The sequence below is a fragment of the Oncorhynchus kisutch genome, linkage group LG17 (genome assembly GCF_002021735.2).
Source record: "Oncorhynchus kisutch isolate 150728-3 linkage group LG17, Okis_V2, whole genome shotgun sequence".
Lineage (NCBI taxonomy): Eukaryota > Metazoa > Chordata > Actinopteri > Salmoniformes > Salmonidae > Oncorhynchus > Oncorhynchus kisutch.
The window spans coordinates 5,150,980-5,175,062 of record NC_034190.2 but is presented as its reverse complement, the minus strand read 5'-3'; the positions used below and the strand labels follow the sequence as shown (position 1 = coordinate 5,175,062).

Genomic DNA, 24,083 nt, shown 5'->3' with positions numbered 1-24,083 from the left:
CAAACCACACAGTGATGCTGTTGAGTCGCCAGGCATGTGATAGGTGGATTAGAGAGGTTGAGAATGTCTTCCTTAGGAAGACCTGATAAATCCCCAAAACACAAACCAGACAGTGATGCTGTTTAGTCGCCAGGCATGTGATAGGTGGATTAGAGAGGTTGAGAATGTCTTCCTTAGGGAAGACCTGATAAATCCCCAAAAACACAAACCACACAGTGATGCTGTTGAGTCGCCAGGCATGTGATAGGTGGATTAGGAGAGGTTGAGAATGTCTTCCTTAGGGAAGACCTGATAAATCCCCAAAAACACAAACCACACAGTGATGCTGTTGAGTCGCCAGGCATGTGATAGGTGGATTAGGAGAGGTTGAGAATGTCTTCCTTAGGGAAGACCTGATAAATCCCCAAAAACACAAACCACACAGTGATGCTGTTGAGTCGCCAGGCATGTGATAGGTGGATTAGGAGAGGTTGAGAATGTCTTCCTTAGGGAAGACCTGATAAATCCCCAAAACACAAACCAGACAGTGATGCTGTTTTTGGATGTTTTTTTTTGTAGTCTGCTACATAACATGTTCCAAAGACTGAAGGTGGCATCTCAAACAGAACCCTATTCCTTTTATGGTCGAAAGTTCCATCAAACAAATCGGGTTCCATTTGAGACTCGACCGTTCTCTTGGCACGTTGGCTAAAGTTGAAACGGACTGGAACCCTATAGCCTGGTCATTGAAGTAAATATGGCAACAGAAACATACATACTCAACTAGAAACACAACCATTTTTTATATTATGTCTTGACTAAACCCCATTTCTTGGGTCTTGTTTTCTCTCCAGCTCGCTGCGACGCTCACCATCCCCTTCTGGCAGTGGTTCCTCACCAAGTTTGGCAAGAAGACAGCTGTGTACATCGGCATCTCTGTAAGACTTAGCATACCCTCAGAATGATCACACACAAAATGCCTTAGTCCATGGAGGCAGGCTTTATTGGGCCAGGGCCTTGGATGAGGAGACACTGAAGGCAACTTCTTTCATGCAAAGCCTGACATTGGAAAGGCACCATGCCTTAAGGTGTTAACATGCTTCAGATTGGTTGTCAGCTAGCCGATCTCAGTTAGCCGATCTCAGCTAGCCGATCTCAGTTAGCCGATCTCAGCTAGCCGAACTCAGTTAGCCGATCTCAGCTAGCCGATCTCAGCTAGCCGATCTCAGTTAGCCGATCTCAGCTAGCCGATCTCAGCTAGCCGATCTCAGTTAGCCGATCTCAGCTAGCCGATCTCAGCTAGCCGATCTCAGCTAGCCGAACTCAGCTAGCCGATCTCAGCTAGCCGAACTCATCTAGTCGAACTCAGCTAGCCGATCTCAGCTAGCCGATCTCAGCTAGCCGATCTCAGCTAGCCGAACTCAGCTAGCCGATCTCAGTTAGCCGATCTCAGCTAGCCGAACTCAGCTAGCCGATCTCAGCTAGCCGATCTCAGCTAGCCGATCTCAGTTAGCCGATCTCAGTTAGCCGATCTCAGCTAGCCGATCTCAGCTAGCCGATCTCAGTTAGCCGATCTCAGCTAGCCGATCTCAGCTAGCCGATCTCAGCTAGCCGATCTCAGTTAGCCGATCTCAGCTAGCCGATCTCAGCTAGCCGATCTCAGCTAGCCGATCTCAGTTAGCCGATCTCAGCTAGCCGATCTCAGTTAGCCGATCTCAGCTAGCCGATCTCAGCTAGCCGATCTCAGTTAGCCGATCTCAGCTAGCCGATCTCAGCTAGCCGATCTCAGCTAGCCGATCTCAGTTAGCCGATCTCAGCTAGCCAATCCAAACGAGTGTGCTCGCATACTCCCTTAAAAGAGATTTGCTTGAAAAATGAGAAAAAGGCAATAATGATACTGTTTGTCCATTTTGAGACACAGTAGCCAGTATACACTTCCTAAACAATTGTCCGAATTAATCTAACTCAAGAAATCGGACATTAATTTGTACGTTATTTGCCGAGATCTTAGTCGCTCAATATTACATCTATCTTACATACATCTATCTAAATGAGTCGTCGCTTGTTAAATGACAACTGAAGAAAGTCTACTGTTTCACAGACGAAGAGGCGTAGACTTGGGCTCTGAAAAATCCCCCACCGAAGTCCAAAACCGTCACAAAATGTCGTCATAATAAATGCACAAACCCGTTTTGGCTGGGAAGCATGCAGATGCCTTTCAATGAAGACCAAGCATCTCCAGGTCATTTGTATCTCAAGGACCACGTTAAATGGATACTTCAGGATTTTTGCAATTTTTTTAAACATTTTATTTAACTAGACAAGTCACTTAAGAACAAATTCTTATTTGCAATGAAGACCTACCCCGCCCAAACCCTAACCCGGACGACGCTGGGCCAATGGTGCACCGCCCTATGGGACTCCCAATCACGACCGGTTGTGATACAGCCTGGATACTTATGTAAATGTGATAGTTCCGTTTTTTATAAATATAAATTTGCAAAAAAAAAAAAAAAACCTGTTTTTGCTTTGTCATTATGGGGTATTGTGTGTAGATTGATGAAGGAGAAGAAAAAAAACAAATCAATTTTAGAGTAAGGCTGTAACGTAACATTCTGTGTTCATCATTGGTGAATGATGTTTTCTCTCCTCTCTGCAGTCTGTGATCCCCTTCATGATCCTAGTGGTGTGTGTGAAGAGTAATCTCATCATTACCTACCTCGTGTCATTCGCTGCCGGGGTCGGAGTCGCTGCTGCCTTCCTGTTGCCATGGTGAGTTGGAGTAGCTGTCTGTCACTCATCTTTCTGTTTCACTGTTTTCCCTCTTTTTTTTTATATCACTGACTGGTTTCTCTCTCTCTCTGTCTCTAGGTCCATGTTGCCAGATGTGGAGGATGTTACTGACTCTCTGTCTCTAGGTCCATGTTGCCAGATGTGGAGGATGTTACTGACTCTCTGTCTCTGTCTCTAGGTCCATGTTGCCAGATGTGGAGGATGTTACTGACTCTCTCTCTCTCTGTCTCTGTCTCTAGGTCCATGTTGCCAGATGTGGAGGATGTTACTGACTCTCTGTCTCTAGGTCCATGTTGCCAGATGTGGTGGATTTTACTGACTCTCTGTCTCTGTCTCTAGGTCCATGTTGCCAGATGTGGAGGATGTTACTGACTCTCTGTCTCTCTGTCTCTAGGTCCATGTTGCCAGATGTGGAGGATGTTACTGACTCTCTGTCTCTAGGTCCATGTTGCCAGATGTGGTGGATTTTACTGACTCTCTGTCTCTGTCTCTAGGTCCATGTTGCCAGATGTGGAGGATGTTACTGACTCTCTGTCTCTCTGTCTCTGGGTCCATGTTGCCAGATGTGGAGGATGTTACTGACTCTCTGTCTCTAGGTCCATGTTGCCAGATGTGGAGGATGTTACTGACTCTCTGTCTCTGTCTCTAGGTCCATGTTGCCAGATGTGGAGGATGTTACTGACTCTCTGTCTCTAGGTCCATGTTGCCAGATGTGGAGGATATTACTGACTCTCTGTCTCTGTCTCTAGGTCCATGTTGCCAGATGTGGAGGATGTTACTGACTCTCTCTCTCTCTGTCTCTGTCTCTAGGTCCATGTTGCCAGATGTGGAGGATGTTACTGACTCTCTCTCTCTCTGTCTCTGTCTCTAGGTCCATGTTGCCAGATGTGGAGGATGTTACTGACTCTCTGTCTCTAGGTCCATGTTGCCAGATGTGGAGGATGTTACTGACTCTCTGTCTCTCTGTCTCTGTCTCTAGGTCCATGTTGCCAGATGTGGAGGATGTTACTGACTCTCTGTCTCTCTGTCTCTGTCTCTAGGTCCATGTTGCCAGATGTGGAGGATGTTACTGACTCTCTGTCTCTGTCTCTAGGTCCATGTTGCCAGATGTGGAGGATGTTACTGACTCTCTGTCTCTCTGTCTCTGTCTCTAGGTCCATGTTGCCAGATGTGGAGGATGTTACTGACTCTCTGTCTCTGTCTCTAGGTCCATGTTGCCAGATGTGGAGGATGTTACTGACTCTCTGACTCTCTGTCTCTCTGTCTCTAGGTCCATGTTGCCAGATGTGGAGGATGTTACTGACTCTCTGTCTCTCTGTCTCTAGGTCCATGTTGCCAGATGTGGAGGATGTTACTGACTCTCTGTCTCTAGGTCCATGTTGCCAGATGTGGTGGATTTTACTGACTCTCTGTCTCTGTCTCTAGGTCCATGTTGCCAGATGTGGAGGATGTTACTGACTCTCTGTCTCTAGGTCCATGTTGCCAGATGTGGAGGATATTACTGACTCTCTGTCTCTGTCTCTAGGTCCATGTTGCCAGATGTGGAGGATGTTACTGACTCTCTGACTCTCTGTCTCTCTGTCTCTAGGTCCATGTTGCCAGATGTGGAGGATTTGACTGACTCTCTGTCTCTGTCTCTAGGTCCATGTTGCCAGATGTGGAGGATGTTACTGACTCTCTGTCTCTGTCTCTGTCTCTAGGTCCATGTTGCCAGACGTGGTGGATGACTTCCAGGTCCAGAACCCAGACTCTCGGGGTCACGAAGCCATCTTTTATTCCTTCTACGTCTTCTTCACCAAGTTTGCCTCTGGAATCTCTCTGGGGATCTCTACTCTCAGCTTGGAGTAAGTTTACCCTTCACAGATGGAGACTTTGGCCTCTTGCGGCCCCTTGTGGCCCCTTGCGGCCCCTTGCGGCCCCTTGCGGCCCCTTGCGGCCCCTTGTGGCCCCTTGCGGCCCCTTGCGGCCCCTTCATGCTGTACATATTCATTTAGATATCATCAGTCAGGAAGTTTTACTTTCCCAGTAAAAAAAAACATGAGGATAAGCCAAAATCCCACTTCAAAGCACAGGATTACTTCTCCATCTGAATTAGTATTAGTGTGTCACATGAACATCTTTGATCAAAGTCATGTGATTAAATTCCTCCCTCATGATTTCCTGCTCTCCTTCACTCCATCTGTAGTTTTGCAGGGTATATGACTCGAGGTTGCACCCAGCCTGAGAACGTGGATATAACCCTGAAGGTTCTGGTCTCCGCGGCACCCATAGGACTCCTTCTGATTGGTCTGGTCATATTCCGCTCTTATCCAATCGACGAAGAGAGGAGGCAGGGCAACAGGAAGCTGCTGCAGGAGCAACGGTAAGACTTGCATGTCTGACTCGGGCCTCGTACCCCAAGCATTTCCTGTGTATATATAACCGGATTGGATAGATATACCATAGGCATAGACCTGGAAATATTGCCAAATTGTTTACCATTATAAGATAACTTATTGCTTTCAGAAGCACTCACAGGGTTCAACGCTGCGTCCTGCGATGGCGCCAGTTATAAATTATGTAACTTTTCCCCACCAATCTCCTCATTCACTTGGTACCTGCTTTCGCCGTGCTCCTGCCGTTCTGTTGGCCCGTTACTCACACAGCCCTCCCGCCATTCTCCCGACCAGCGTCACTAAGGGTGTGTTCGTAAATTCACTTCTACTCCGATTTCAGAGCACTCTCGTCTGAGTGTACCAGAGCGCAGAATAACGGACACATTTACGTACGCTCAACACTCGTTGAAGATGGCCGGTATCAGTAAACGTCACTCTGGTTAACATGAAAACAGCCTAACCAGCTCTGCTGGTGGGAGTAAAATGGTCAGAGTGAGCTGTTCTCTCATTATGTGTCTGGAAGTGGCTAGTTACTGTTAGCCAGTTAGCTTGGGTGCTTGACTGCCGTTACAGTCAGAACGCTCAGAACAACCTTATTCCTCGGCCAGAGCTGGGCGCCGAACACTCTGAGAGCGAAACGCTCTGAATTTACCAAGAACCCAGAGTGACCTCTGACAAGCTGGAGGCAATTTACGAACTCACCCTAAAGCTGCCGGTCGGAAGCAAGATGCTTTTTTTGTAGCTATTAAGTAGTAAATTCCCAAATTCCCAATAAAAAAATACAATACAGGCATTAAGCTGGAATTGTGTAGTAATGTGAATAGATGTTCACCAGTAGGCGTTAGGGGACCTAACTCTGCTCATCACTACTCAAATTACACCATCACTACTGACTTACCACTCATGTATGTAGGAAATAAGTAGAGAATCAACAAATTATTGAGTAGAACTTGTGAGGTTGTAATGAATAGTAAATTAGTCGTTTTGAGGTTGTGGTGATATACTGCCATCTGGTGGCGACTACAAGCAATTGCATAATAGGAACTATTTACAAATTGATGGTCCTTGAACATAAATATTAGTGCTTGGAAAAAGTACTTGGACAGACCTTGAATTGGACCACTGTCTGTATGAACCCTTTACTCATAAAGGACCCTGGGTGCCAGTCTGTTTGTGCTATTATTCCACTACTTGCCACTCCTTGCCATGCCTGGTACCCAGGCTTTTCATCAAGTACATTTTGTTGTGAACTGTTCAGGTATATGTCTGCTTGTCTGTCGTGTGTAATCCCCGGGTCTCTCTGTTCTGTTCTCACAGGGAAAATGAGGCAGACTCCGAAACCGACTCAACAGAACTGACAAACATGGTGTAGGTTCTAGAACACCCATGGACCAATGGCGTGACTGATTGTTGCTTACACTGGGTGGGGCTAATGAGGGGGTCTGGACCTATCACAAAGGCGACACTGCTTCCATCCAATCACACTGCTGCTTCAGGTCTCTGAACTTAAAAGGATCACTAACACAAGGCCGAAACCAGAAAATGTTTCTAAAACTGCAGTTCCCTATGGCAAGGAACGACAACATATCTTACCCCCCCCCCCCCCCACAATGGCAAAGGAAGCATATGACTGACGGCCTTCCTGGTTTAAGTCCCGCCCACTTCAGCTATGACACATTTTCCCAACAGACGTCACCCGCTCGGTTGTCAGTGTTGTTTTGGGTCAAATCTAAAACGGCAACCCATTTCCTTGTGCACTACACGGGGCTGTAACTGTAGTGACCTCCATGGGGGCTTTTTACGGTGTCATTTGAGATGTTTTTAATGTCAAATTAATGTTGCACAGGAACCTTAATGTTATGGGTACAATGCATAGTACTGTTGATGTATATTGCCATAACTTTATCTATCGTAGGTATAACTTGAAAATCTCTAATGACTTTAGACACTGCACTAGAACAATTTACTACACCCCTCTTTTTCCAGGGTGGAGATGAAGACTGTCGAAAGCTAAATAAGAGCCTTTTTATTCATTTGATTTTTTACTGGTATCGGTTACAAAAGCCAACATTTTAAAATAATATATATATTTTTTTTGATTAGAATATTTCTACAAAAATTTTGAATATTAAATGTTTCTACTAAGTGTATACAGACAGTTTGGTACTGTCTTGACTGGTAGGACTACTGTACTGTCTTGACTGGTAGGACTACTGTACTGTCTTGACTGGTAGGACTACTGTACTGTCTTGACTGGTAGGACTACTGTACTGTCTTGACTGGTAGGACTACTGTACTGTCTTGACTGGTAGGACTACTGTACTGTCTTGACTGGTAGGACTACTGTACTGTCTTGACTGGTAGGACTACTGTACTGTCTTGACTGGTAGGACTACTGTACTGTCTTGACTGGTAGGACTACTGTACTGTCTTGACTGGTAGGACTACTGTACTGTCTTGACTGGTAGGACTACTGTACTGTCTTGACTGGTAGGACTACTGTACTGTCTTGACTGGTAGGACTACTGTACTGTCTTGACTGGTAGGACTACTGTACTGTCTTGACTGGTAGGACTACTGTACTGTCTTGACTGGTAGGACTACTGTACTGTCTTGACTGGTAGGACTACTGTACTGTCTTGACTGGTAGGACTACTGTACTGTCTTGACTGGTAGGACTACTGTACTGTCTTGACTGGTAGGACTACTGTACTGTCTTGACTGGTAGGACTACTGTACTGTCTTGACTGGTAGGACTACTGTACTGTCTTGACTGGTAGGACTACTGTACTGTCTTGACTGGTAGGACTACTGTACTGTCTTGACTGGTAGGACTACTGTACTGTCTTGACTGGTAGGACTACTGTACTGTCTTGACTGGTAGGACTACTGTACTGTCTTGACTGGTAGGACTACTGTACTGTCTTGACTGGTAGGACTACTGTACTGTCTTGACTGGTAGGACTACTGTACTGTCTTGACTGGTAGGACTACTGTACTGTCTTGACTGGTAGGACTACTGTACTGTCTTGACTGGTAGGACTACTGTACTGTCTTGACTGGTAGGACTACTGTACTGTCTTGACTGGTAGGACTACTGTACTGTCTTGACTGGTAGGACTACTGTACTGTCTTGACTGGTAGGACTACTGTACTGTCTTGACTGGTAGGACTACTGTACTGTCTTGACTGGTAGGACTACTGTACTGTCTTGACTGGTAGGACTACTGTACTGTCTTGACTGGTAGGACTACTGTACTGTCTTGACTGGTAGGACTACTGTACTGTCTTGACTGGTAGGACTACTGTACTGTCTTGACTGGTAGGACTACTGTACTGTCTTGACTGGTAGGACTACTGTACTGTCTTGACTGGTAGGACTACTGTACTGTCTTGACTGGTAGGACTACTGTACTGTCTTGACTGGTAGGACTACTGTACTGTCTTGACTGGTAGGACTACTGTACTGTCTTGACTGGTAGGACTACTGTACTGTCTTGACTGGTAGGACTACTGTACTGTCTTGACTGGTAGGACTACTGTACTGTCTTGACTGGTAGGACTCTGACTACTTTGTACTGTCTTGACTGGTATGACTCTGACTACTTTGTACTGTCTTGACTGTTTGGGCTCTGACTACTTTGTACTGTCTTGACTGTTAGGACTCTGACTACTTTGTACTGTCTTGACTGTTAGGGCTCTGACTACTTAGGTCTCTGACTACTTTGTACTGTCTTGACTGTTTGGGCTCTGACTACTTTACTGTCTTGACTGTTAGGACTCTGACTACTTTGTACTGTCTTGACTGTTAGGGCTCTGACTACTTTGTACTGTCTTGACTGTTAGGGCTCTGACTACTTTGTACTGTCTTGACTGTTAGGGCTCTGACTACTTTGTACTGTCTTGACTGTTAGGGCTCTGACTACTTTATACTGTCGTGACTGTTAGGGCTCTGACTACTTTATACTGTCGTGACTGTTAGGTCTCTGACTACTTTATACTGTCGTGACTGTTAGGACTCTGACTACTTTGTACTGTCTTGACTGTTAGGTCTCTGACTACTTTATACTGTCGTGACTGTTAGGACTCTGACTACTTTGTACTGTCTTGACTGTTAGGACTCTGACTACTTTATACTGTCGTGACTGTTAGGGCTCTGACTACTTTATACTGTCGTGACTGTTAGGTCTCTGACTACTTTATACTGTCGTGACTGTTAGGTCTCTGACTACTTTATACTGTCGTGACTGTTAGGACTCTGACTACTTTGTACTGTCTTGACTGTTAGGACTCTGACTACTTTATACTGTCGTGACTGTTAGGGCTCTGACTACTTATACTGTCGTGACTGTTAGGGCTCTGACTACTTTATACTGTCGTGACTGTTAGATCTCTGACTACTTTATACTGTCGTGACTGTTAGGACTCTGACTACTTTGTACTGTCTTGACTGTTAGGACTCTGACTACTTTATACTGTCGTGACTGTTAGGATTCTGACTACTTTGTACTGTCTTGACTGTTAGGACTCTGACTACTTTATACTGTCGTGACTGTTAGGACTCTGACTACTTTATACTGTCGTGACTGTTAGGACTCTGACTACTTTATACTGTCGTGACTGTTAGGACTCTGACTACTTTATACTGTCGTGACTGTTAGGACTCTGACTACTTTATACTGGCGTGACTGTTAGGACTCTGACTACTTTGTACTGTCTTGACTGTTAGGTCTCTGACTACTTAATACTGTCGTGACTGTTAGGGCTCTGACTACTTTATACTGTCGTGACTGTTAGATCTCTGACTACTTTATACTGTCGTGACTGTTAGGACTCTGACTACTTTATACTGTCGTGACTGTTAGGACTCTGACTACTTTATACTGTCGTGACTGTTAGGACTCTGACTACTTTATACTGTCGTGACTGTTAGGACTCTGACTACTTTATACTGGCGTGACTGTTAGGACTCTGACTACTTTGTACTGTCTTGACTGTTAGGTCTCTGACTACTTTATACTGTCGTGACTGTTAGGACTCTGACTACTTAGGACTCTGACTACTCTGTATTGTCCTAATCCAGCTGCTTCTGATGTGTAATATATTGTCGACCTGTTAGTCCCAGTATCTGCATACTGTTAATTCAACACTTTTTTTTTCCCTTTTCTAAATATGTACATAAACAAAACCAACAATGTCTGCAATGAGTTAGATTTGTATAATTTACTTCCTTTTAAAACCTTGTCTGCTGTTTGACACACTTCACAAGGAAGTGAGGTCTCTTATCAATTTTTGTTTTACAAGTTGTGTGTTTCATGCAGTTTTGAAACCATCTCATATGTTTCTTTACCCACTTTTCTATGTGCGGGTTTGTTTTGCACGGTCCAGTGCCCCTGGTGGGTGGAGATTTCACTTAAGGACCAATGCAATGCCCTAAAATATACAAACACTGCCTACCCAGAGGCACCGGGCCATACAAAATGAACTTGACCATAAGCATATTCAACACGGGCGTATTCATTAGGAAAGCAAACAGGGAGGAACCTACCTGAATTTGTGCAATATAAACATTCCTAGTGCACAAATGAATACACCCCAGTGTGGCCCAGAACAGATTTGGGACCAACTCTGTAGTCTAATAAACTGGAGGTAAAAGCTGTTTTCATCACAGCACTTACCTCACCATTAAACCAGAACCACTAACAGTACAACTGTTAACCAAGCTATTTCACACAGCCTATACAAACTATATATAGTATCACTACAACAGCGTTACTAGTTCAAGACTTAGTGTTGGGTAAAACCAGAACGACAGCTCGTACTAATCTAGAAAGACTCTTGAAGTATTTGAGTTACATTTGAGGCATGGATATTTTTTTTGGGGGGGAAGAAAAAAAAAATGTCCTGCTTATATTCTAGATTTATCCTATTTTTTTTAAATAACATTTTTAAAGGTTGCTGTTGCGACTGAAATGAGTTCTGAATGAGTACTACAAAGTTACTCCTATGTGTATTGGTCTCAAAACCTTTTTATTTGGAAAGTTAACTGTATTTCTTATTCATTGTAATTTATTTTAACATTTTGAAATGGTAAATTCTCAGTCTTGTCTTTTTGTGTAGCTGTGTTTTTTTTGGTGGGGGGGGGGGGGCGGGGCCCCCGAAAAGGCAAGCAAGTCAAAGTATTTGAAAATGGGGGGGGGGGGGGGGTATGAAGTTTGTGTGTTAATGTACTGAAAGTGTCCACAGGATGTCAGTTGAAATTGATTTACAGACGAAGACCACTAGGCCTATACATCAGCTCCATGGAAGATATCATCTTACACTGAATTTATTTTTATTTTTTTTAACATGCAATGATTTTAATGAGTTATATGAACTGTATAAGGAAATCAAGTCAAGTGAAATAACTGAATTAGGCCTTAATCTATGGATTTCACATGACTGGGAATACAGATATGCATCTGTTGGTCAAATATCAACAAGAAAAAAGGTATAGGCGTGGATCAGGAAACCAGTCAGTATTCGGAGTGACCGGCATTTGCTTCATGCAGCGCGACACATCTCCTTCTTGATCAGGCTGTTGATTGTGGCCTGTGGAATGTCGTCCCACTCCTCTTCAATGGCTGTCGGAAGTTTCTGGATATTGGCGGGAACTGGAACACGCTGTCATACACGTAGATCCAGAGCATCCCAAACATGATCAATGGGTTGACATGTCTGGTTTGTATGCAGGACATGGAAGAACTGGGACATTTTCAGCTTCCAGGAATGGTGTAACAGATCCTTGCGACATGGTGCTGTGCTTTATCGTGGTGAAACATGAGGTGATGGCGGCGGATGAATGGCACGACAACGGGCCTCAGGATCTCATCACTGTATCTCTATGCATTCAGATTTGCCATCGGTAAAATGCACTTATGTTCGTTGTCTCTCGTTTATGCCTGTCCCATACCATAACACCACCGCCACCATGGGGCATTCTGTTCACAACGTTGACATCAGCAAACCGCTCGCCCCACACAACGCCATAAACGCTGTCTGGCATCTGCCTGTTACAGTTGAAACCAGGATTCATCCATGAAGAGCACACTTCTCTAGCAGCCATCGAAGGGGAGCATTTTCCAACTGAATTTGTTTACGACACCAAACTGCAGTCAGGTCAAGACCCTGGTGAGGACGACGAGCACGCAGATGAGCTTCCCTGAGATGGTTTCTGACAGTTTGTGCAGAAATTAGTTGGTTGTGCAAACCCACAGTTTCATCAGCTGTCTGGGTGGTTGGTGTCAGACAATCCCACAGGTGAAGAAGACGGATGTGGAGGTTCTGGGCCTGCTTGGTCTGCGTTTGTGAGGCCGGTTGGACGGACTGCCAAATTCTCTAAAGTTTACGGTAGAGAAATGAACATTTCAATTATTTGTCAACAACCCTGGTGGACATTTCTGCAGTCAGCCTGCACACTCCCTCAACTTGAGACATCTGTGGCATTGTGTCGTTGTGACAAAACTGCACATTTTAGAGTGACCTTTTTATTGTGCCCCCCAGCACAAAGTGCACCTGTGTAATGATCATGCTGTTTAATCAGCTTCTTGATATGCCGCACCTGTCAGGTGGATGGATTATCTTGTCAAAGGATAAAATGCTCACTAATAGGGATGTAAACACATTTGTAGACAATGGAACGTTTCTGGGATCTTTAATTTCAGCTCATGAAACATGAGATCAACACTTTACATGATGCATTTCTATTTTTTGTACAGTGTATTAACAAAGTTATGTTATACATACGGTTTATATATTTACAGACAATTATAGTGTTTGATTTAGCGCATAATAGTCTCTCTAGTGGTCACCTAGCTCTGGTCCTAGTTAGAGGACCGGTCTAGTGCCCTGGACCAGAGCTAGTGGACATCTAGCTCTGGTCCTAGTTAGAGGACCGGTCTAGTGCCCTGGACCAGAGCTAGTGGACGTCTTGTGTGCCAAAAGTGGCTAGAGAGAAGACAAATCCAACTTCGGTTACCAGATTTTACCATTTCTACCTGATCAGTCTCATACAATGAGAAAAACGTGTCATTGTCCCACACAATGATATCCGTGAGGGGAGTGTGGATCTGTCTATCTGTCATTTGTCACACGCTTTCTGACAGCACTGGGACGATTTGTGGATTAAACTTGGGTGAATGATGCCTCTTGCCATAGAGATCTGACATTTTACAAAATTACACTGATTGGCCCAAGACAGGAGCTATATGGTAATTACCTGAAATGTCACATCAGTCACATTAGTTCATGTTTACTGTTGTCTTGTTTTTTTCTTATTTTCTTTTGATGAATATGTTTGGCGATGACCTTCCTGTTCGACTCAAGGCAGCAGAAGGCAAACGTGTTTAGGCTCTAAAACGAGAATAGTTTTTAATATAACTTACTTCCGCACAGAGCTGTAACAATGCCTTGTACACACACACAGACACACACACACAGACACACACACACAGACACACACACACAGACACACACACACAGACACACACACACAGACACACACACACAGACACACACACACAGACACACACACACAGACACACACACACACACACACACACACACACAGACACACAGACACACACACACAGACACACACACACACACACAGACACACACACACAGACACACACACACACACCTCCTGTGCATAATGTAAATAATATATGTAAGTAAAAGTTGTATATCTGTTGATATCCGTGCCAGAAAGTGATCTGAACGGGTGTTCGAAGTAGTTATTTAATAAATGTTATACTAATTGATGCAGTATTGTGCTTTTGTCTGTCAGAATTCACTAAGGAAATACATTTCCTATCAATGTGATGTACAGCTGATGTAACGAAAGGGCCACCCCCCCACCCCCCGCCCTAGAGTAATGAGAGACTACCATATACAGCTAACCAGTCATCCCTAGAGTAATGAGAGACTACCAGACAGCTAACCGGTCATCCATAGAGTAATGAGAGACTACCATATGCAGCTAACCAGTCATCCCTAGAGTAATGAGAGACTACCAGACAGCTAACCAGTCATCCCTAGAGTAATGAGAGACTACCAGACAGCTAACCAGTCATCCCTAGAGTAATGAGAGACTACCAGACAGCTAACCAGTCATCCATAGAGTAATGAGAGACTACCAGACAGCTAACCAGTCATCCCAAGAGTAATGAGAGACTACCAGACAGCTAACCAGTCATCCCTAGAGTAATGAGAGACTACCAGACAGCTAACCAGTCATCCCTAGAGTAATGAGAGACTACCAGACAGCTAACCAGTCACCCCTAGAGTAATGAGAGACTACCAGACAGCTAACCAGTCATCCCTAGAGTAATGAGAGACTACCAGACAGCTAGGAAATGTACTTGTTCAGAGTAGAGACAGGGGCAGGGAGGGGTGTGGTCAGAGTAGAGACAGGGGCAGGGAGGGGTGTGGTCAGAGTAGAGACAGGGGCAGGGCAAGGGAGGGGTGTGGTCAGAGTAGAGACAGGGCAAGGGAGGGGGTGGTCAGAGTAGGGACAGGGCAAGGGAGCTAGAGCTACTGTCTCCATTATATTATGACATACCAGCTAGATCTACTGTCTCTATTGTATTATGACAGACCAGCTAGATCTACTGTCTCTATTATATTTTGACAGACCAGCTAGATCTACTGTCTCTATTATATTATGACAGACCAGCTAGATCTACTGTCTCTATTATATTATGACAGACAAGCTAGATCTACTGTCTCTATTATATTATGACATACCAGCTAGATCGACTGTCTCTATTATATTATGACAAACCAGCTAGATCTACTGTCTCTATTATATTATGACAGACCAGCTAGATCTACTGTCTCTATTATATTATGACAGACCAGCTAGATCGACTGTCTCTATTATATTATGACAGACCAGCTAGATTACTGTCTCTAATATATTATGACTGACCAACTAGATCTAATGTCTCTATTATATTGTGACAGACCAGCTAGATCTACCGTCTCTATTATATTTTGACAGACCAGCTAGATCTGCTGTCTCTATTAGATTATGAGAGACCAGCTAGATCTACTGTCTCTATTATATTATGACAGACCAGCTAGATCTACTGTCTCTATTATGTTATGACAGACAAGCTAGATCTACTGTCTCTATTATATTATGACATACCAGCTAGATCGACTGTCTCTATTATATTATGACAAACCAGCTAGATCTACTGTCTCTATTATATTATGACAGACCAGCTAGATCTACTGTCTCTATTATATTATGACAGACCAGCTAGATCGACTGTCTCTATTATATTATGACAGACCAGCTAGATTACTGTCTCTAATATATATGACTGACCAACTAGATCTAATGTCTCTATTATATTATGACAGACCAGCTAGATCGACTGTCTCTATTATATTATGACAGACCAGCTAGATCTGCTGTCTCTATTATATTATGACAGACCAGCTAGATCACTGTTTCTATTTTAATATATAACATACCAGCTAGATCTACTGTCTCTATTATATTATGACAGACCAGCTAGATCTACTGTTTCTATTATAATATATAACATACCAGCTAGATCTACTGTCTCTAATATAATATGACAGACCAGCTAGATCTACTGTCTCTATTATATTATGACAGACCAGCTAGAACTACTGTCTCTATTATATTATGACAGACCAGCTAGATCGACTGTCTCTATTATATTATGACAGACCAGCTAGATCTACTGTCTCTATTATATTATGACAGACCAGCTTAGATCTACCCGTCTCTATTATATATGAAAGACAAGCTAGATCTACTGTCTCTATTATAATTGACAGACCAGCTAGATCTAGTGTCTCTATTATATTATGAACAACCAGCTAGATCTACTGTCTCTATTATAATATGACATACCAGCTAGATCTACTGTCTCTAATTATATATGACATACCAGCTAGATCTACTGTCTCTATTATAATATGACACACCAGCTAGATTTACTGTCTCTATTATAATATGACCAGACCAGCTAGAATCTACTGTCTATTATATTATGACAGACCAGCTAGAATCTGCTGGTCTCTATTATTTTATGAACGACCAGCTAGATCTACTGTCTCTATTATATATGACAGACCAGCTAGATCTACTGTCTCTATTAATTATGACAGACCAGCTAGATCTACTGTCTCTATTATATTATGACAGACCAGCTAGATCTAATGCTCTAATATATTATGCATACCAGCTAGATATACTGTCTCTATTAATTATGACAGACCAGCTAGATCTACTGTCTCTATTTATATAAACAGATCAGCTAGACTATTGTCTTTGTTATATTATGACAGATCAGCTAGATCCTCAGTCTCTTTTGATAAAATGTCCGACAGCATAATCTACTGTCTCTAATTACAAATATATTATGACAGACCAGCTAGATCTACTGTCTCTATTATATTATGACAGACCAGCTAGATCTACTGTCTCTATTATATTATGACAGACCAGCTAGATCTACTGTCTCTATTATATTATGACAGACCAGCTAGATCTACTGTCTCTATTATATTATGACAGACCAGCTAGATCTACTGTCTCTATTATATTATGACAGACCAGCTAGATCTACTGTCTCTATTATATTATGACAGACCAGCTAGATCTACTGTCTCTATTATATTATGACAGACCAGCTAGATCTACTGTCTCTATTATATTATGACAGACCAGCTAGATCTACTGTCTCTATTATATTATGACAGACCAGCTAGATCTACTGTCTCTATTATATTATGACAGACCAGCTAGATCTACTGTCTCTATTATATTATGACAGACCAGCTAGATCTACTGTCTCTATTATATTATGACAGACCAGCTAGATCTACTGTCTCTATTATATTATGACAGACCAGCTAGATCTACTGTCTCTATTATATTATGACAGACCAGCTAGATCTACTGTCTCTATTATATTATGACAGACCAGCTAGATCTACTGTCTCTATTATATTATGACAGACCAGCTAGATCTACTGTCTCTATTATATTATGACAGACCAGCTAGATCTACTGTCTCTATTATATTATGACAGACCAGCTAGATCTACTGTCTCTATTATATTATGACAGACCAGCTAGATCTACTGTCTCTATTATATTATGACAGACCAGCTAGATCTACTGTCTCTATTATATTATGACAGACCAGCTAGATCTACTGTCTCTATTATATTATGACAGACCAGCTAGATCTACTGTCTCTATTATATTATGACAGACCAGCTAGATCTACTGTCTCTATTATATTATGACAGACCAGCTAGATCTACTGTCTCTATTATATTATGACAGACCAGCTAGATCTACTGTCTCTATTATATTATGACAGACCAGCTAGATCTACTGTCTCTATTATATTATGACAGACCAGCTAGATCTACTGTCTCTATTATATTATGACAGACCAGCTAGATCTACTGTCTCTATTATATTATGACAGACCAGCTAGATCTACTGTCTCTATTATATTATGACAGACCAGCTAGATCTACTGTCTCTATTATATTATGACAGACCAGCTAGATCTACTGTCTCTATTATATTATGACAGACCAGCTAGATCTACTGTCTCTATTATATTATGACAGACCAGCTAGATCTACTGTCTCTATTATATTATGACAGACCAGCTAGATCTACTGTCTCTATTATATTATGACAGACCAGCTAGATCTACTGTCTCTATTATATTATGACAGACCAGCTAGATCTACTGTCTCTATTATATTATGACAGACCAGCTAGATCTACTGTCTCTATTATATTATGACAGACCAGCTAGATCTACTGTCTCTATTATATTATGACAGACCAGCTAGATCTACTGTCTCTATTATATTATGACAGACCAGCTAGATCTACTGTCTCTATTATATTATGACAGACCAGCTAGATCTACTGTCTCTATTATATTATGACAGACCAGCTAGATCTACTGTCTCTATTATATTATGACAGACCAGCTAGATCTACTGTCTCTATTATATTATGACAGACCAGCTAGATCTACTGTCTCTATTATATTATGACAGACCAGCTAGATCTACTGTCTCTATTATATTATGACAGACCAGCTAGATCTACTGTCTCTATTATATTATGACAGACCAGCTAGATCTACTGTCTCTATTATATTATGACAGACCAGCTAGATCTACTGTCTCTATTATATTATGACAGACCAGCTAGATCTACTGTCTCTATTATATTATGACAGACCAGCTAGATCTACTGTCTCTATTATATTATGACAGACCAGCTAGATCTACTGTCTCTATTATATTATGACAGACCAGCTAGATCTACTGTCTCTATTATATTATGACAGACCAGCTAGATCTACTGTCTCTATTATATTATGACAGACCAGCTAGATCTACTGTCTCTATTATATTATGACAGACCAGCTAGATCTACTGTCTCTATTATATTATGACAGACCAGCTAGATCTACTGTCTCTATTATATTATGACAGACCAGCTAGATCTACTGTCTCTATTATATTATGACAGACCAGCTAGATCTACTGTCTCTATTATATTATGACAGACCAGCTAGATCTACTGTCTCTATTATATTATGACAGACCAGCTAGATCTACTGTCTCTATTATATTATGACAGACCAGCTAGATCTACTGTCTCTATTATATTATGACAGACCAGCTAGATCTACTGTCTCTATTATATTATGACAGACCAGCTAGATCTACTGTCTCTATTATATTATGACAGACCAGCTAGATCTACTGTCTCTATTATATTATGACAGACCAGCTAGATCTACTGTCTCTATTATATTATGACAGACCAGCTAGATCTACTGTCTCTATTATATTATGACAGACCAGCTAGATCTACTGTCTCTATTATATTATGACAGACCAGCTAGATCTACTGTCTCTATTATATTATGACAGACCAGCTAGATCTACTGTCTCTATTATATTATGACAGACCAGCTAGATCTACTGTCTCTATTATATTATGACAGACCAGCTAGATCTACTGTCTCTATTATATTATGACAGACCAGCTAGATCTACTGTCTCTATTATATTATGACAGACCAGCTAGATCTACTGTCTCTATTATATTATGACAGACCAGCTAGATCTACTGTCTCTATTATATTATGACAGACCAGCTAGATCTACTGTCTCTATTATATTATGACAGACCAGCTAGATCTACTGTCTCTATTATATTATGACAGACCAGCTAGATCTACTGTCTCTATTATATTATGACAGACCAGCTAGATCTACTGTCTCTATTATATTATGACAGACCAGCTAGATCTACTGTCTCTATTATATTATGACAGACCAGCTAGATCTACTGTCTCTATTATATTATGACAGACCAGCTAGATCTACTGTCTCTATTATATTATGACAGACCAGCTAGATCTACTGTCTCTATTATATTATGACAGACCAGCTAGATCTACTGTCTCTATTATATTATGACAGACCAGCTAGATCTACTGTCTCTATTATATTATGACAGACCAGCTAGATCTACTGTCTCTATTATATTATGACAGACCAGCTAGATCTACTGTCTCTATTATATTATGACAGACCAGCTAGATCTACTGTCTCTATTATATTATGACAGACCAGCTAGATCTACTGTCTCTATTATATTATGACAGACCAGCTAGATCTACTGTCTCTATTATATTATGACAGACCAGCTAGATCTACTGTCTCTATTATATTATGACAGACCAGCTAGATCTACTGTCTCTATTATATTATGACAGACCAGCTAGATCTACTGTCTCTATTATATTATGACAGACCAGCTAGATCTACTGTCTCTATTATATTATGACAGACCAGCTAGATCTACTGTCTCTATTATATTATGACAGACCAGCTAGATCTACTGTCTCTATTATATTATGACAGACCAGCTAGATCTACTGTCTCTATTATATTATGACAGACCAGCTAGATCTACTGTCTCTATTATATTATGACAGACCAGCTAGATCTACTGTCTCTATTATATTATGACAGACCAGCTAGATCTACTGTCTCTATTATATTATGACAGACCAGCTAGATCTACTGTCTCTATTATATTATGACAGACCAGCTAGATCTACTGTCTCTATTATATTATGACAGACCAGCTAGATCTACTGTCTCTATTATATTATGACAGACCAGCTAGATCTACTGTCTCTATTATATTATGACAGACCAGCTAGATCTACTGTCTCTATTATATTATGACAGACCAGCTAGATCTACTGTCTCTATTATATTATGACAGACCAGCTAGATCTACTGTCTCTATTATATTATGACAGACCAGCTAGATCTACTGTCTCTATTATATTATGACAGACCAGCTAGATCTACTGTCTCTATTATATTATGACAGACCAGCTAGATCTACTGTCTCTATTATATTATGACAGACCAGCTAGATCTACTGTCTCTATTATATTATGACAGACCAGCTAGATCTACTGTCTCTATTATATTATGACAGACCAGCTAGATCTACTGTCTCTATTATATTATGACAGACCAGCTAGATCTACTGTCTCTATTATATTATGACAGACCAGCTAGATCTACTGTCTCTATTATATTATGACAGACCAGCTAGATCTACTGTCTCTATTATATTATGACAGACCAGCTAGATCTACTGTCTCTATTATATTATGACAGACCAGCTAGATCTACTGTCTCTATTATATTATGACAGACCAGCTAGATCTACTGTCTCTATTATATTATGACAGACCAGCTAGATCTACTGTCTCTATTATATTATGACAGACCAGCTAGATCTACTGTCTCTATTATATTATGACAGACCAGCTAGATCTACTGTCTCTATTATATTATGACAGACCAGCTAGATCTACTGTCTCTATTATATTATGACAGACCAGCTAGATCTACTGTCTCTATTATATTATGACAGACCAGCTAGATCTACTGTCTCTATTATATTATGACAGACCAGCTAGATCTACTGTCTCTATTATATTATGACAGACCAGCTAGATCTACTGTCTCTATTATATTATGACAGACCAGCTAGATCTACTGTCTCTATTATATTATGACAGACCAGCTAGATCTACTGTCTCTATTATATTATGACAGACCAGCTAGATCTACTGTCTCTATTATATTATGACAGACCAGCTAGATCTACTGTCTCTATTATATTATGACAGACCAGCTAGATCTACTGTCTCTATTATATTATGACAGACCAGCTAGATCTACTGTCTCTATTATATTATGACAGACCAGCTAGATCTACTGTCTCTATTATATTATGACAGACCAGCTAGATCTACTGTCTCTATTATATTATGACAGACCAGCTAGATCTACTGTCTCTATTATATTATGACAGACCAGCTAGATCTACTGTCTCTATTATATTATGACAGACCAGCTAGATCTACTGTCTCTATTATATTATGACAGACCAGCTAGATCTACTGTCTCTATTATATTATGACAGACCAGCTAGATCTACTGTCTCTATTATATTATGACAGACCAGCTAGATCTACTGTCTCTATTATATTATGACAGACCAGCTAGATCTACTGTCTCTATTATATTATGACAGACCAGCTAGATCTACTGTCTCTATTATATTATGACAGACCAGCTAGATCTACTGTCTCTATTATATTATGACAGACCAGCTAGATCTACTGTCTCTATTATATTATGACAGACCAGCTAGATCTACTGTCTCTATTATATTATGACAGACCAGCTAGATCTACTGTCTCTATTATATTATGACAGACCAGCTAGATCTACTGTCTCTATTATATTATGACAGACCAGCTAGATCTACTGTCTCTATTATATTATGACAGACCAGCTAGATCTACTGTCTCTATTATATTATGACAGACCAGCTAGATCTACTGTCTCTATTATATTATGACAGACCAGCTAGATCTACTGTCTCTATTATATTATGACAGACCAGCTAGATCTACTGTCTCTATTATATTATGACAGACCAGCTAGATCTACTGTCTCTATTATATTATGACAGACCAGCTAGATCTACTGTCTCTATTATATTATGACAGACCAGCTAGATCTACTGTCTCTATTATATTATGACAGACCAGCTAGATCTACTGTCTCTATTATATTATGACAGACCAGCTAGATCTACTGTCTCTATTATATTATGACAGACCAGCTAGATCTACTGTCTCTATTATATTATGACAGACCAGCTAGATCTACTGTCTCTATTATATTATGACAGACCAGCTAGATCTACTGTCTCTATTATATTATGACAGACCAGCTAGATCTACTGTCTCTATTATATTATGACAGACCAGCTAGATCTACTGTCTCTATTATATTATGACAGACCAGCTAGATCTACTGTCTCTATTATATTATGACAGACCAGCTAGATCTACTGTCTCTATTATATTATGACAGACCAGCTAGATCTACTGTCTCTATTTAATATGACAGACCAGCTAGATCTACTGTCTCTATTATATTATGACAGACCAGCTAGATCTACTGTCTCTATATATATATGACAGACCAGCTAGATCTACTGTCTCTATTATATTATGACAGACCAGCTAGATCTACTGTCTCTATTATATTATGACAGACCAGCTAGATCTACTGTCTCTATTATATTATGACAGACCAGCTAGATCTACTGTCTCTATTATATTATGACAGACCAGCTAGATCTACTGTCTCTATTATATTATGACAGACCAGCTAGATCTACTGTCTCTATTATATTATGACAGACCAGCTAGATCTACTGTCTCTATTATATTATGACAGACCAGCTAGATCTACTGTCTCTATTATATTATGACAGACCAGCTAGATCTACTGTCTCTATTATATTATGACAGACCAGCTAGATCTACTGTCTCTATTATATTATGACAGACCAGCTAGATCTACTGTCTCTATTATATTATGACAGACCAGCTAGATCTACTGTCTCTATTATAATATGACAGACCAGCTAGATCTACTGTCTCTATTATATTATGACAGACCAGCTAGATCTACTGTCTCTATTATTATGACAGACCAGCTAGATCTACTGTCTCTATTATATTATGACAGACCAGCTAGATCTACTGTCTCTATTATATTATGACAGACCAGCTAGATCTACTGTTCTATTATAATAATAACAGACCAGCTAGATCTACTGTCTCTATTATATTATGACAGACCAGCTAGATCTACTGTCTCTATTATATTATGACAGACCAGCTAGATCTACTGTCTCTATTATATTATGACAGACCAGCTAGATCTACTGTCTCTATTATATTATGACAGACCCTCTACTACTACCCTTAATTACAACAGCTAGATCTACTGTCCTATTTATATTATGAAAGACCAGCTAGATCTACTGTCTCTATATATTATGACAGACCAGCTAGATCTACTGTCTCTATTATATTATGACAGACCAGCTAGATCTACTGTCTCTATATATTATGACAGACCAGCTAGACTACTGTCTCTATTATATTATGACAGACCAGCTAGATCTACTGTCTCTATTATAATATGAAAGACAGCTAGATCTACTGTCTCTATATAATATGACAGACCAGATAGATCTTGTCTCTATTACATTATGACAGACCAGCTAGATCTACTGTCTCTATTATATTTGACAGACCAGCTAGATCTACTGTCTCTATTATATTAGACAGACCCTAGATCTACTGTCTTATTTATATATGACAGACCAGCTAGATCTACTGTCTCTATTATAATATGACAGACCAGTAGATCTACTGTCTTATTTAATTATGACAGACC

The 24,083-nt window shown here is 40.9% G+C and overlaps 2 protein-coding genes across 2 annotated transcripts in view; both read left to right on the top strand.

Moving 5' to 3' along the window:
- Positions 1 to 13,953, top strand: part of mfsd2ab (MFSD2 lysolipid transporter A, lysophospholipid b) — a 60,845-nt gene extending 46,892 nt beyond the window's left edge. The window contains exons 10-14 of the mRNA XM_031795021.1: positions 834 to 917; positions 2,639 to 2,751; positions 4,473 to 4,616; positions 4,958 to 5,134; positions 6,465 to 13,953. Coding sequence (XP_031650881.1) covers positions 834 to 917; positions 2,639 to 2,751; positions 4,473 to 4,616; positions 4,958 to 5,134; positions 6,465 to 6,519 — 573 coding nt within the window. The 3' untranslated portion in view covers positions 6,520 to 13,953. The remainder of the gene's footprint in view (positions 1 to 833; positions 918 to 2,638; positions 2,752 to 4,472; positions 4,617 to 4,957; positions 5,135 to 6,464) is intronic.
- Positions 13,954 to 14,434: 481 nt separating this feature from the next.
- The window catches only part of LOC116354471 (tyrosine--tRNA ligase, cytoplasmic-like), a 15,487-nt gene continuing 5,838 nt past the window's right edge, over positions 14,435 to 24,083 (top strand). Inside the window, exon 1 of the mRNA XM_031794938.1 lies at positions 14,435 to 14,472. Coding sequence (XP_031650798.1) covers positions 14,435 to 14,472 — 38 coding nt within the window. The remainder of the gene's footprint in view (positions 14,473 to 24,083) is intronic.